Source organism: Hippoglossus hippoglossus, chromosome 10 (genome assembly GCF_009819705.1).
Source record: "Hippoglossus hippoglossus isolate fHipHip1 chromosome 10, fHipHip1.pri, whole genome shotgun sequence".
NCBI lineage: Eukaryota > Metazoa > Chordata > Actinopteri > Pleuronectiformes > Pleuronectidae > Hippoglossus > Hippoglossus hippoglossus.
Genome location: NC_047160.1, coordinates 26,822,187 through 26,835,186, shown reverse-complemented (window position 1 = coordinate 26,835,186; position 13,000 = coordinate 26,822,187). Strand labels below are relative to the sequence as shown.

Sequence of the window (13,000 nt, the reverse complement as noted above, 5' to 3'; positions counted from 1 at the left end):
ACCAGACCAAACTGAACCAAACCAGACCAGACGTCCTGAGTGAGTCCAGCTACAGGAGAGAAGAGTCAAACTACAACCTGCCGACGCTCCACACACTGACCGTGAGTTTAACAAACACCTCGACTCAGAGAGGAAGTAAACCTCAGTGAAGTTCGTGGAGCTGTGACTGACTGACTGTCTGTTTTCAGCTTCACCTGGAGACTCGATGGCTTCCAGATCAGAAGAGGATCTCTGCTGTCCCGTCTGCCAAGATGTCTTCAGAGATCCTGTCCTTCTGTCATGTAGCCACAGCTTCTGTAAAGACTGTGTGAAGAGCTGGTGGAAAGACAAAGAAGTAAAAGAGTGTCCACTTTGTAAGAGAAGATCTTCAATGCCTGAACCACCTTGTAACCTGGCGTTAAAGAACCTGTGTGAGACCTTCTTACAGGAGAGAGATCAGAGCTCTTCACATGCTCTCTGCAGTCTGCACTCAGAGAAACTCAGACTCTTCTGTCTGGACCATCAGCAGCCAGTGTGTCTCGTCTGCAGAGATTCAGAAAAACACAGCGACCACAGATTCAGACCCATCGATGAAGCTGCACCACAACACAAGAAGCAGCTTCAGGAAACTCTGGAGCCCTTGAAGGAGAAGTTACAGTGTTTTGAACGTGTTAAAGTAAAGTTTGAACAAACAGCAGAACACATTAAGGTCCAGGCCGGACTCACAGAGACGCAGATCAAGGAGCAGTTTAAAAAGCTTCATCAGTTTCTGGAGGAGGAAGAGGAGGCCAGGATGGCTGCACTGAGGGAGGAAGAGGAGCAGAAGAGTCGGGTGATGAAGGAGAAGATCGAGTCTCTGAGCAGAGACATAACGGCTCTTTCAGACACAATCAGAACCACAGAGGACGAGCTGAGAGCTGAAGACGTCTCGTTCCTGCTCAACTACAAGGCTGCAGTGGAACGAGTCGAGCAGCGCCCCCTGCTGGATGATCCACAGCTGGCCTCAGGAGCTCTGATAGACGAGGCCAAACATCTGGGCAACCTGAGCTTCAACATCTGGAACAAGATGAAGGACGTGGTCTCCTACAGTCCTGTGGTTCTGGACCCAAACTCTGCTCATCCATGGCTCGTCCTGTCTGAAGATCTGACCAGTTTGAGAGAAGGAGAGAGACAGAAGCTTCCTGACAATCCAGAGAGGTTTGATCATTACCCATCAGTCCTGGGATCTGAGGGTTTTAACTCAGGGACTCACAGCTGGGACGTCCTGGTTGGAGACAGTACTTACTGGTCACTGGGTGTAAGAGCAGAGTCTGTCCAGAGGAAGGGAATCAAATTGTCTGGAACATGGAGAATATGGTTCGATGAAGGTAAATACAAAGCAGTGTCACCATCAGGATCATCTGATCTCTCTGTGCAGAAGATCCAGAGGATCAGAGTGAAACTGGACTGGAACAGAGGAGAACTGTCGTTCTCTGATCTTGATACTAACAAACACATTCACACCTTCACACACACTTTCACTCAGAAGATGTTTCCATGGTTTTACACTAGAGATCACTTGAAGCTGTTACCTGTGAATGTCTCTGTGACGCTGGATCAGAGCAGTTAGAGAGAAAGATTTTATTCATCATGTTTATTTCTTCAAGAGAAATCTGCTGAATTTAAAAGTTAAACTCGTTATTCTAAAGCTTTGTTTATTTCTCCTTTTACTTCTCACTCGTTTTTATTTCTCCTGTCAACTTTTCCACGTGTGTAAAAAGATTTCTTTATTTTCTGATCTTTATCTTTGGTTTGTTTTTTACTTTCATGGAAAATGTTTTCTATCATTTAGATTTTGTGTGGATCCATGAAGTCGAGCAAACTGATGAAGATCCACATAAAAACACATTTATCAATAACAGCTGATCATTGTTCACATTCAACAAACTTTATTAAAACTCACACATGAGACATGATTCATGTTTAATCACATAAAGTCTGTTCACATATGAAATAATCCAACATATATGAACATTTGTCTGTTTGATGTGATGAAGCCAAAATGATTCTGTCTGTAAAAGTGTTTATTCAACAGCAGCCTGGTGATGTGATGTTAATATTGTGATCAAAATAATAAAAACTATGAAACAGAAACAGAGTTCTGACCTTGTTTAAGTTGTAGATGCTGCTGTCACAAACCGCTGAAGATCAGAGTTTGAACTTGGTGTCGTCTGCCCCAGTTTCAGGTCAGTGGTAAATTAGACTGGTTTATAACCTGCTAATCACAGAGAAGCACACTGGAGCTCTGGACCTGCTCCGGATGTGACGCTGCCATCAGCTCCATCAGCTGCCGAGCGACAGCTCGAGGTATACAGACATACTCCTTCACAGTATACACAGTATACAGTAGTATATGTTTGTATTGGACCTGTGGTTATTGGTATTTACTGAATTTAAATGTATTGTTGCTCTTGTTGCACTGCTGAGCTGACCCGTCCTCCTCGTCCAACTCGTTCCACTGAACTGTTGATCCTGTGTGGAATCCTGCAGCAGCACAGCAGACACACACACACACAACCAGGCGATGGCGTGACGCTGAAACATGCAGGAAGGAGGAAGCACTTTCAAAAATAACAATAACAACAATGGGCCGCTGGAAAATCCCTGAATAAATGTTAAATGTTAATTTTACATTTAGCATTAACACTTGAAATCGTGTACAGTGCAGTCCGAGAATATGTACAGTGAATGTATCTGTGGCACCTGTTGAAAGATTTTTTGAATACATGTCCAATCCCTTTAATTCAACATGTTGTTTACTAACACACTGTAATACTTCTGGTGTCAATTCCACATTGTTGCACTTGCCTATAGGGGGCAGAGTAAGCTGACTGTGAGACATTACTGCAAGACACACAGAAGAAGACAAGTTGCAGAGATGAGTCGAAGCCCCTGGTCTGTTATAGGTGTGTGTTGTGTGCTCGGTGCTGCTGTTCCACCAGCTTCTAGGTTTTGCCAAGTCTTGCCACGTAGGTTATAAAAGTGAACGTTTTCTACACCACTAACTGTCACAGTGTGAATAGTAAACATATTGCACAGGCAGATGAATCAGGCACAGTGAAGAGTTAAAGTGTTAGAGAGCAGTCCATAAGGGGGGGGGGGGGGGGGGGGGGGGTGCATAGTTTGTACTGGGAGCAGAGCTGCTGGTACATTTGTTTCAGGTTTTACAGGTTTTATCATCCAGCATCTCAAGCTCCACCCTCTCCTGACTCACCTGAGAAACCAGGAAACATCTGTTCCTCCCTGAAGAGACGCAGGCTGAAAACCAGACGATCACATTCACCTTCCAAACCAAACTGAACCAAACCAGACCAGACGTCCTGAGTGAGTCCAGCTACAGGAGAGAAGAGTCAAACTACAACCTGCCGACGCTCCACACACTGACCGTGAGTTTAACAAACACCTCGACTCAGAGAGGAAGTAAACCTCAGTGAAGTTCGTGGAGCTGTGACTGACTGACTGTCTGTTTTCAGCTTCACCTGGAGACTCAATGGCTTCCAGATCAGAAGAGGATCTCTGCTGTCCCGTCTGCCAAGATGTCTTCAGAGATCCTGTCCTTCTGTCATGTAGCCACAGCTTCTGTAAAGACTGTGTGAAGAGCTGGTGGAAAGACAAAGAAGTAAAAGAGTGTCCACTTTGTAAGAGAAGATCTTCAAGGTCAGAACCACCTGTTAGCCTGGTGTTGAAGAACCTGTGTGAGACCTTCTTACAGGAGAGAGATCAGAGCTCTTCACATGCTCTCTGCAGTCTGCACTCAGAGAAACTCAGACTCTTCTGTCTGGACCATCAGCAGCCAGTGTGTGTCATCTGCAGAGATTCAAAAAAACACAGCGACCACAGATTCAGACCCATCGATGAAGCTGCACAACAACACAAGAAGCAGCTTCAGGAAACTCTGGAGCCCTTGAAGGAGAAGTTACAGTGTTTTGAACATGTTAAAGTAGAGTTTGAACTAACAGCAGAACACATTAAGATCCAGGCCGGACTCACAGAGACGCAGATCAAGGAGCAGTTTAAAAAGCTTCATCAGTTTCTGGAGGAGGAAGAGGAGGCCAGGATGGCTGCACTGAGGGAGGAAGAGGAGCAGAAGAGTCGGATGATGAAGGAGAAGATCGAGTCTCTGAGCAGAGACATCACGGCTCTTTCAGACACAATCAGAACCACAGAGGACGAGCTGAGAGCTGAAGACGTCTCGTTCCTGCTCAACTACAAGGCTGCAGTGGAACGAGTCCAGCAGCGCCCCCTGCTGGATGATCCACAGCTGGCCTCAGGAGCTCTGATAGACGAGGCCAAACATCTGGGCAACCTGAGCTTCAACATCTGGAACAAGATGAAGGACGTGGTCTCCTACAGTCCTGTGGTTCTGGACCCAAACTCTGCTCATCCATGGCTCGTCCTGTCTGAAGATCTGACCAGTTTGAGAGGAGGAAAGAGACAGAAGCTTCCTGACAATCCAGAGAGGTTTGATCATTACGTCTCAGTCCTGGGATCTGAGGGTTTTAACTCAGGGACTCACAGCTGGGACGTCCTGGTTGGAGACAGTACACGCGGGGCACTGGGTGTGTCAGAAGAGTCTGTCCAGAGGAAGGGAGACGATCTGTCTGGAACATGGAGAATAGGGTTCAATGAAGGTAAATACACAGCAGTGTCACCATCAGCATCATCTGATCTCTCTGTGCAGAAGATCCAGAGGATCAGAGTGAAACTGGACTGGAACAGAGGAGAACTGTCGTTCTCTGATCCTGATACTAACAAACACATTCACACCTTCACACACACTTTCACTCAGAAGATGTTTCCAATCTTTATCACTGGAGATCACTTGAAGCTGTTACCTGTGAATGTCTCTGTGACGCTGGATCAGAGCAGTTAGAGAGAAAGATTTTATTCATCATGTTTATTTCTTCAAGAGAAATCTGCTGAATTTAAATGTTAAACTCGTTATTCTAAAGCTTTGTTTATTTCTCCTTTTACTTCTCACTCGTTTTTATTTCTCCTGTTGACTTTTCCACGTGTGTAAAAAGATTTCATTATTTTCTGATCTTTATCTTTGGTTTGTTTTTTACTTTCATGGAAAATGTTTTCTATCATTTAGATTTTGTGTGGATCCATGAAGTCGAGCAAACTGATGAAGATCCACATAAAAACACATTTATCAATAACAGCTGATCATTGTTCACATTCAACAAACTTTATTAAAACTCACACATGAGACATGATTCATGTTTAATCACATAAAGTCTGTTCACATATGAAATAATCCAACATATATGAACAGTTGTCTGTTTGATGTGATGAAGCCAAAATGATTCTGTCTGTAAAAGTGTTTATTCAACAGCAGCCTAGTGATGTGATGTTAATATTGTGATCAAAGTAATAAAAACTATGAAACAGAAACAGAGTTCTGACCTTGTTTAAGTTGTAGATGCTGCTGTCACAAACCGCTGAAGATCAGAGTTTGAACTTTGTGTCGTCTGCCCCAGTTTCAGGTCAGTGGTAAATTAGACTGGTTTATAACCTGCTAATCACAGAGAAGCACACTGGAGCTCTGGACCTGCTCCGGATGTGACGCTGCCATCAGCTCCATCAGCTGCCGAGCGACAGCTCGAGGTATACAGACATACTCCTTCACAGTATACACAGTATACAGTAGTATATGTTTGTATTGGACCTGTGGTTATTGGTATTTACTGAATTTAAATGTATTGTTGCTCTTGTTGCACTGCTGAGCTGACCCGTCCTCCTCGTCCAACTCGTTCCACTGAACTGTTGATCCTGTGTGGAATCCTGCAGCAGCACGGCAGACACACACACACACAACCAGGCGATGGCGTGACGCTGAAACATGCAGGAAGGAGGAAGCACTTTCAAAAATAACATCAACAACAATGGGCCGCTGGAAAATCCCTGAATAAATGTTAAATGTTAATTTTACATTTAGCATTAACACTTGAAATCGTGTACAGTGCAGTGTGAGAATATGTACAGTGAATGTATCTGTGGCACCTGTTGAAAGATTTTTTTAATACATGTCCAATCCCTTTAATTCAACATGTTGTTTACTAACACACTGTAATACTTCTGGTGTCAATTCCACATTGTTGCACTTGCCTATAGGGGGCAGAGTAAGCTGACTGTGAGACATTACTGCAAGACACACAGAAGAAGACAAGTTGCAGAGATGAGTCGAAGCCCCTGGTCTGTTATAGGTGTGTGTTGTGTGCTCGGTGCTGCTGTTCCACCAGCTTCTAGGTTTTGCCAAGTCTTGCCACGTAGGTTATAAAAGTGAACGTTTTCTACACCACTAACTGTCACAGTGTGAATAGTAAACATATTGCACAGGCAGATGAATCAGGCACAGTGAAGAGTTAAAGTGTTAGAGAGCAGTCCATAAGAGGGGGGGGGGGGGGGGGGGGGGGGTGCATAGTTTGTACTGGCAGCAGAGCTGCTGGTACATTTGTTTCAGGTTTTACAGGTTTTATCATCCAGCATCTCAAGCTCCGCCCTCTCCTGACTCACCTGAGAAACCAGGAAACATCTGTTCCTCCCTGAAGAGACGCAGGCTGAAAACCAGACGATCACATTCACCTTCCAAACCAAACTGAACCAAACCAGACCAAACTGAACCAAACCAGACCAGACGTCCTGAGTGAGTCCAGCTACAGGAGAGAAGAGTCAAACTACAACCTGCCGACGCTCCACACACTGACCGTGAGTTTAACAAACACCTCGACTCAGAGAGGAAGTAAACCTCAGTGAAGTTCGTGGAGCTGTGACTGACTGACTGTCTGTTTTCAGCTTCACCTGGAGACTCAATGGCTTCCAGATCAGAAGAGGATCTCTGCTGTCCCGTCTGCCAAGAGGTCTTCAGAGATCCTGTCATTCTGTCATGTAGCCACAGCTTCTGTAAAGACTGTGTGAAGAGCTGGTGGAAAGACAAAGAAGTAAAAGAGTGTCCATTTTGTAAGAGAAGATCTTCAAGGTCAGAACCACCTTGTAACCTGGTGTTGAAGAACCTGTGTGAGACCTTCTTACAGGAGAGAGATCAGAGCTCTTCACATGCTCTCTGCAGTCTGCACTCAGAGAAACTCAGACTCTTCTGTCTGGACCATCAGCAGCCAGTGTGTGTCATCTGCAGAGATTCAAAAAAACACAGCGACCACAGATTCAGCCCCATCGATGAAGCTGCACAACAACACAAGGAGCAGCTTCAGGAAACTCTGGAGCCCTTGAAGGAGAAGTTACAGTGTTTTGAAGGTGTTAAAGTAGAGTTTGAACTAACAGCAGAACACATTAAGGTCCAGGCCGGACTCACAGAGACGCAGATCAAGGAGCAGTTTAAAAAGCTTCATCAGTTTCTGGAGGAGGAAGAGGAGGCCAGGATGGCTGCACTGAGGGAGGAAGAGGAGCAGAAGAGTCAGATGATGAAGGAGAAGATTGAGGCTCTGAGCAGAGACATATCGGCTCTTTCAGACACAATCAGAACCACAGAGGACGAGCTGAGAGCTGAAGACGTCTCGTTCCTGCTCAACTACAAGGCTGCAGTGGAACGAGTCCAGCAGCGCCCCCTGCTGGATGATCCACAGCTGGCCTCAGGAGCTCTGATAGACAAGGCCAAACATCTGGGCAACCTGAGCTTCAACATCTGGAACAAGATGAAGGACGTGGTCTCCTACAGTCCTGTGGTTCTGGACCCAAACTCCGCTAATCCATGGCTCGTCCTGTCTGAAGATCTGACCAGTTTGAGAGAAGGAGAGAGACAGAAGCTTCCTGACAATCCAGAGAGGTTTGATCATTACTCCTCAGTCCTGGGATCTGAGGGTTTTAACTCAGGGACTCACAGCTGGGACGTCCTGGTTGGAGACAGTACACGCTGGGCATTGGGTGTAAGAGCAGAGTCTGTCCAGAGGAAGGGAATCAAATTGTCTGGAACATGGAGAATAAGGTTCAATGAAGGTAAATACAAAGCAGTGTCACCATCAGGATCATCTGATCTCTCTGTGCAGAAGATCCAGAGGATCAGAGTGAAACTGGACTGGAACAGAGGAGAACTGTCGTTCTCTGATCCTGATACTAACAAACACATTCACACCTTCACAGACACTTTCACTCAGAAGATGTTTCCATGGTTTATCACTGGAGATCCCTTGAAGCTGTTACCTGTGAATGTCTCTGTGACGCTGGATCAGAGCAGTTAGAGAGAAAGATTTTATTCATCATGTTTATTTCTTCAAGAGAAATCTGCTGAATTTAAAAGTTAAACTCGTTATTCTAAAGCTTTGTTTATTTCTCCTTTTACTTCTCACTCGTTTTTATTTCTCCTGTCGACTTTTCCACGTGTGTAAAAAGATTTCATTATTTTCTGATCTTTATCTTTGGTTTGTTTTTTACTTTCATGGAAAATGTTTTCTATCATTTAGATTTTGTGTGGATCCATGAAGTCGAGCAAACTGATGAAGATCCACATAAAAACACATTTATCAATAACAGCTGATCATTGTTCACATTCAACAAACTTTATTAAAACTCACACATGAGACATGATTCATGTTTAATCACATAAAGTCTGTTCACATATGAAATAATCCAACATATATGAACATTTGTCTGTTTGATGTGATGAAGCCAAAATGATTCTGTCTGTAAAAGTGTTTATTCAACAGCAGCCTGGTGATGTGATGTTAATATTGTGATCAAAATAATAAAAACTATGAAACAGAAACAGAGTTCTGACCTTGTTTAAGTTGTAGATGCTGCTGTCACAAACCGCTGAAGATCAGAGTTTGAACTTGGTGTCGTCTGCCCCAGTTTCAGGTCAGTGGTAAATTAGACTGGTTTATAACCTGCTAATCACAGAGAAGCACACTGGAGCTCTGGACCTGCTCCGGATGTGACGCTGCCATCAGCTCCATCAGCTGCCGAGCGACAGCTCGAGGTATACAGACATACTCCTTCACAGTATACACAGTATACAGTAGTATATGTTTGTATTGGACCTGTGGTTATTGGTATTTACTGAATTTAAATGTATTGTTGCTCTTGTTGCACTGCTGAGCTGACCCGTCCTCCTCGTCCAACTCGTTCCACTGAACTGTTGATCCTGTGTGGAATCCTGCAGCAGCACAGCAGACACACACACACACAACCAGGCGATGGCGTGACGCTGAAACATGCAGGAAGGAGGAAGCACTTTCAAAAATAACATCAACAACAATGGGCCGCTGGAAAATCCCTGAATAAATGTTAAATGTTAATTTTACATTTAGCATTAACACTTGAAATCGTGTACAGTGCAGTGTGAGAATATGTACAGTGAATGTATCTGTGGCACCTGTTGAAAGATTTTTTTAATACATGTCCAATCCCTTTAATTCAACATGTTGTTTACTAACACACTGTAATACTTCTGGTGTCAATTCCACATTGTTGCACTTGCCTATAGGGGGCAGAGTAAGCTGACTGTGAGACATTACTGCAAGACACACAGAAGAAGACAAGTTGCAGAGATGAGTCGAAGCCCCTGGTCTGTTATAGGTGTGTGTTGTGTGCTCGGTGCTGCTGTTCCACCAGCTTCTAGGTTTTGCCAAGTCTTGCCACGTAGGTTATAAAAGTGAACGTTTTCTACACCACTAACTGTCACAGTGTGAATAGTAAACATATTGCACAGGCAGATGAATCTGGCACAGTGAAGAGTTAAAGTGTTAGAGTGCAGTCCATAAGGGGGGGTGCATAGTTTGTACTGGGAGCAGAGCTGCTGGTACATTTGTTTCAGGTTTTACAGGTTTTATCATCCAGCATCTCAAGCTCCACCCTCTCCTGACTCACCTGAGAAACCAGGAAACATCTGTTCCTCCCTGTGTGGAATCCTGCAGCAGCACAGCAGACACACACACACACAACCAGGCGATGGCGTGACGCTGAAACATGCAGGAAGGAGGAAGCACTTTCAAAAATAACAACAACAACAATGGGCCGCTGGAAAATCCCTTAATAAATGTTAAATGTTAATTTTACATTCAGCATTAACACTTGAAATCACAAACGTCCTCAGGTTGGTTTGTTCCGGCTCCTCCCTCGCTTCCCTCGTCTCGCCGCCATTTTTCTTGCTGTCAACGCAATGCATGATGGTACATTCTGCTCAGTGACCATCATGATGCATTGTGGGAAACACTGACTTCACTATTTAGGGTATAAAAACTTCACTAAATATTTGGATATTACTACAGAATGAGTGAGTGATTAAATTAAAAGTACTTGTAGAGTGATTAAACGATCTGCTGAGTCATGATGTAATACTTGTTGTGTATTACTTGATGTATTACTTGATGTATTACCTGATGTATTACTTGATGTATTACTTGATGTAATACTGTTGGTGTATTACTGTTGGTGTATTACTTGATGTACTACTTGATATAACCTGAAGTATTACTTGATGTAATACTTGATGTATAACCTGATGTATTACTTGATGTAATACTTGATGTATTGCTTGATGTATAATCTGATGTATTACTTGATGTAATACTTGATGTATTACTTGATGTATAACCTGATGTACTACTTGATGTAATACTTGATGTATTACTTGATGTGTTACCTGATGTATTACTTGATGTATTACTTGATGTATAACCTGATGTATTACTTGATGTATTACTTGATGTATAACCTGATGTACTACTTGATGTATTACTTGATGTATTACTTGATGTGTTACCTGATGTATTACTTGATGTATTACTTGATGTATAACCTGATGTACTACTTGATGTAATACTTGATGTATTACTTGATGTGTTACTTGATGTATTACTTGATGTATAACCTGATGTATTACTGTTGATGTATTACTTGATGTATTACTTGAAGGAGGCGGGGCTTAATGTTACCTGCTCGCTCTGATTGGATCAGATGACAAATACCCATCAAATTACTAATCATCTTTATATATATAAAAAAACGTGTATTTGAGTAGAAAGTACATATAATTGATGATATATGTAGTGAAGTAAAAGTGAAAAGTACCTGAAGATAAATCTACTTCAGTACAGGAAGTAAGTAGATGTACTTCGTTACATGTGACAGTGAAACACGAGAGGAGTAGTGGAAATAAACGATGCAGACAGAAGGTTGTGATGAATGTATTCACAGTGGAACAGACACAGGAACAGTTCATGGTCACTGAACAGTCCAGACATTAAGAGAGTCCACTGAGCCTCTCGCTGACCTCCCACAGTTTACGGGCCACCGCGTCATCTCTGGCCCGGGCGCACACTTCCTGTACGTCCGCTCAGAGGTTCGATTCCCTCCTGCAGGGCGCAGTGCAGCGTGGTCTGAGCTCCGGCCTCCGGGTCGAGGAACAGCAGCCGAGCAATGGGCTCGATGAAAATCTTCTGCCACAGGCTGACGTATCTGGACAGCTCAGTGCGGACGACACCTGCAGGGGTCATGTGACATCAACGATTACACTCATCATTTAACACAACGTGACAGGCGTCACTCAGATTCACTTATCCATCATTTCAACACTCTCAACATCATTATTCATCCTTCCAACAATGACTCTGCAAACACTGACCATTGCGCTCTGACCTTCACCACCAGAGGCAGGTTTCACACATCGTGTCTCAACACAGCGGTGGACAGAAGCTTTTTACCGCCGACGCCACGGGTCAGCCTCAGGTACCCTCAAGTTCGGCTTGTATCATTGATCACAAGAACAAAACACTTGAAGACACTAAGATACACAACTGAAGTTATGTCTCTAACATCTGCTAACACCAGCTAACACCTGTTAACATCTGCTCACACCGGCTAACACCTGTTAACATCTGCTAACACCTGCTAACACCAGCTAACACCGGCTAACACCTGTTAACATCTGTTAACACCGGCTAACACCTGTTAACATCTGCTCACACCGGCTAACACCTGTTAACATCTGCTCACACCGGCTAACACCTGTTAACATCTGCTCACACCGGCTAACACCTGTTAACATCTGTTAACACCGGCTAACACCTGTTAACATCTGTTAACACCGGCTAACATCTGTTAACACCGGCTAACACCTGTTAACATCTGTTAACACCGGCTAACACCGGCTAACACCTGTTAACACCTTTTAACATCTGTTAACACCGGCTAACACCTGTTAACATCTGCTAACATGTGCTAACACAGGCTAACACCTGTTAACACCGGCTAACACCTGCTAACATCGGCTAACACCTGCTAACATCGGCTAACACCAGTTAACACCAGCTAACACCTGTTAACATCTGCTAACATGTGCTAACACCGGCTAACACCTGTTAACATCTGCTTTCTCAATGACTTCAGTATCTCTTCTCATCTAGTCCTAAATTCTAAGATGGCTCAGTATCGGTTTCGTCTTTGCCGATGTCTTCTTCATGTTTCTCTTTTTCATCCTAACATGTTTGTGTTCGTTTGAATTTTTCCGTTTTGCGTCCGGCACCTTTTAGAAGTGTCATCAACACGTCCAGTCGACTCCTCACACGGCTCATTCAGCCTTTACTCTCTGCCTCTACATGAAGGAGCTGCTTTATGACCATGAACTGAACCACAGACGTGTTCCTGACGTGTTCCTGACGTGAAACTGGAAGAACACAAACATCTCAGGATGAAGAAGAGGAGCCGTACACGTAGAAGACGAAGACGTCAACTTGGAAACACGAGGAGGTTCCAGATCTTCTGGTGATGAGGGCCGACGCCGGTGTGGATGAGCTGTAAACAACAACACTGATCTTTCCACAGCAGAGTTTATACGTCATGTCCGGCCTCCTGCTGCTCTACAGGCTCCGCCCCTGCTGCTCTACAGGCTCCGCCCCTCTACCCAGGCTCCGCCCCTCACCTGGATGTTCCCCACATGTTCCTGTTTGAACGAGTCGGACCCAACAACCTGCTGCTGCTGCTTCACAAACAATTGAAAGTCGCCCTCTGCTGCATTTACTTCACT

The 13,000-nt window shown here is 44.1% G+C and overlaps 2 protein-coding genes across 2 annotated transcripts; both read left to right on the top strand.

Annotated features, from left to right (window-relative positions):
* The first annotated feature begins 205 nt into the window (after positions 1–205).
* LOC117769098 (tripartite motif-containing protein 35-like) lies at positions 206–4,942 on the top strand. The gene is made up of 2 exons (XM_034597717.1): positions 206–1,573; positions 3,509–4,942. The coding sequence occupies exons 1-2, from the start codon at positions 206–208 to the stop codon at positions 4,889–4,891; spliced, it is 2,751 nt and encodes a 916-aa protein (XP_034453608.1). The 3' UTR covers positions 4,892–4,942.
* A 1,891-nt stretch (positions 4,943–6,833) lies between these two features.
* On the top strand, positions 6,834–8,216 carry LOC117769586 (nuclear factor 7, brain-like). The gene has a single exon (XM_034598579.1). It carries the CDS (start codon positions 6,834–6,836, stop codon positions 8,214–8,216), a length of 1,383 nt encoding a protein of 460 aa, XP_034454470.1.
* Positions 8,217–13,000: the final 4,784 nt, after the last annotated feature.

Bases quoted from the DNA above. Each gene is read 5' to 3' on its own strand.
- LOC117769586 (XM_034598579.1), top strand. From the start codon at position 6,834: ATGGCTTCCAGATCAGAAGAGGATCTCTGCTGTCCCGTCTGCCAAGAG.
- LOC117769098 (XM_034597717.1), top strand. From the start codon at position 206: ATGGCTTCCAGATCAGAAGAGGATCTCTGCTGTCCCGTCTGCCAAGAT. The intron at 1,574-3,508 runs GATCAGAGCAGT...CCTGGAGACTCA, and splicing joins TGAATGTCTCTGTGACGCTG to ATGGCTTCCAGATCAGAAGA.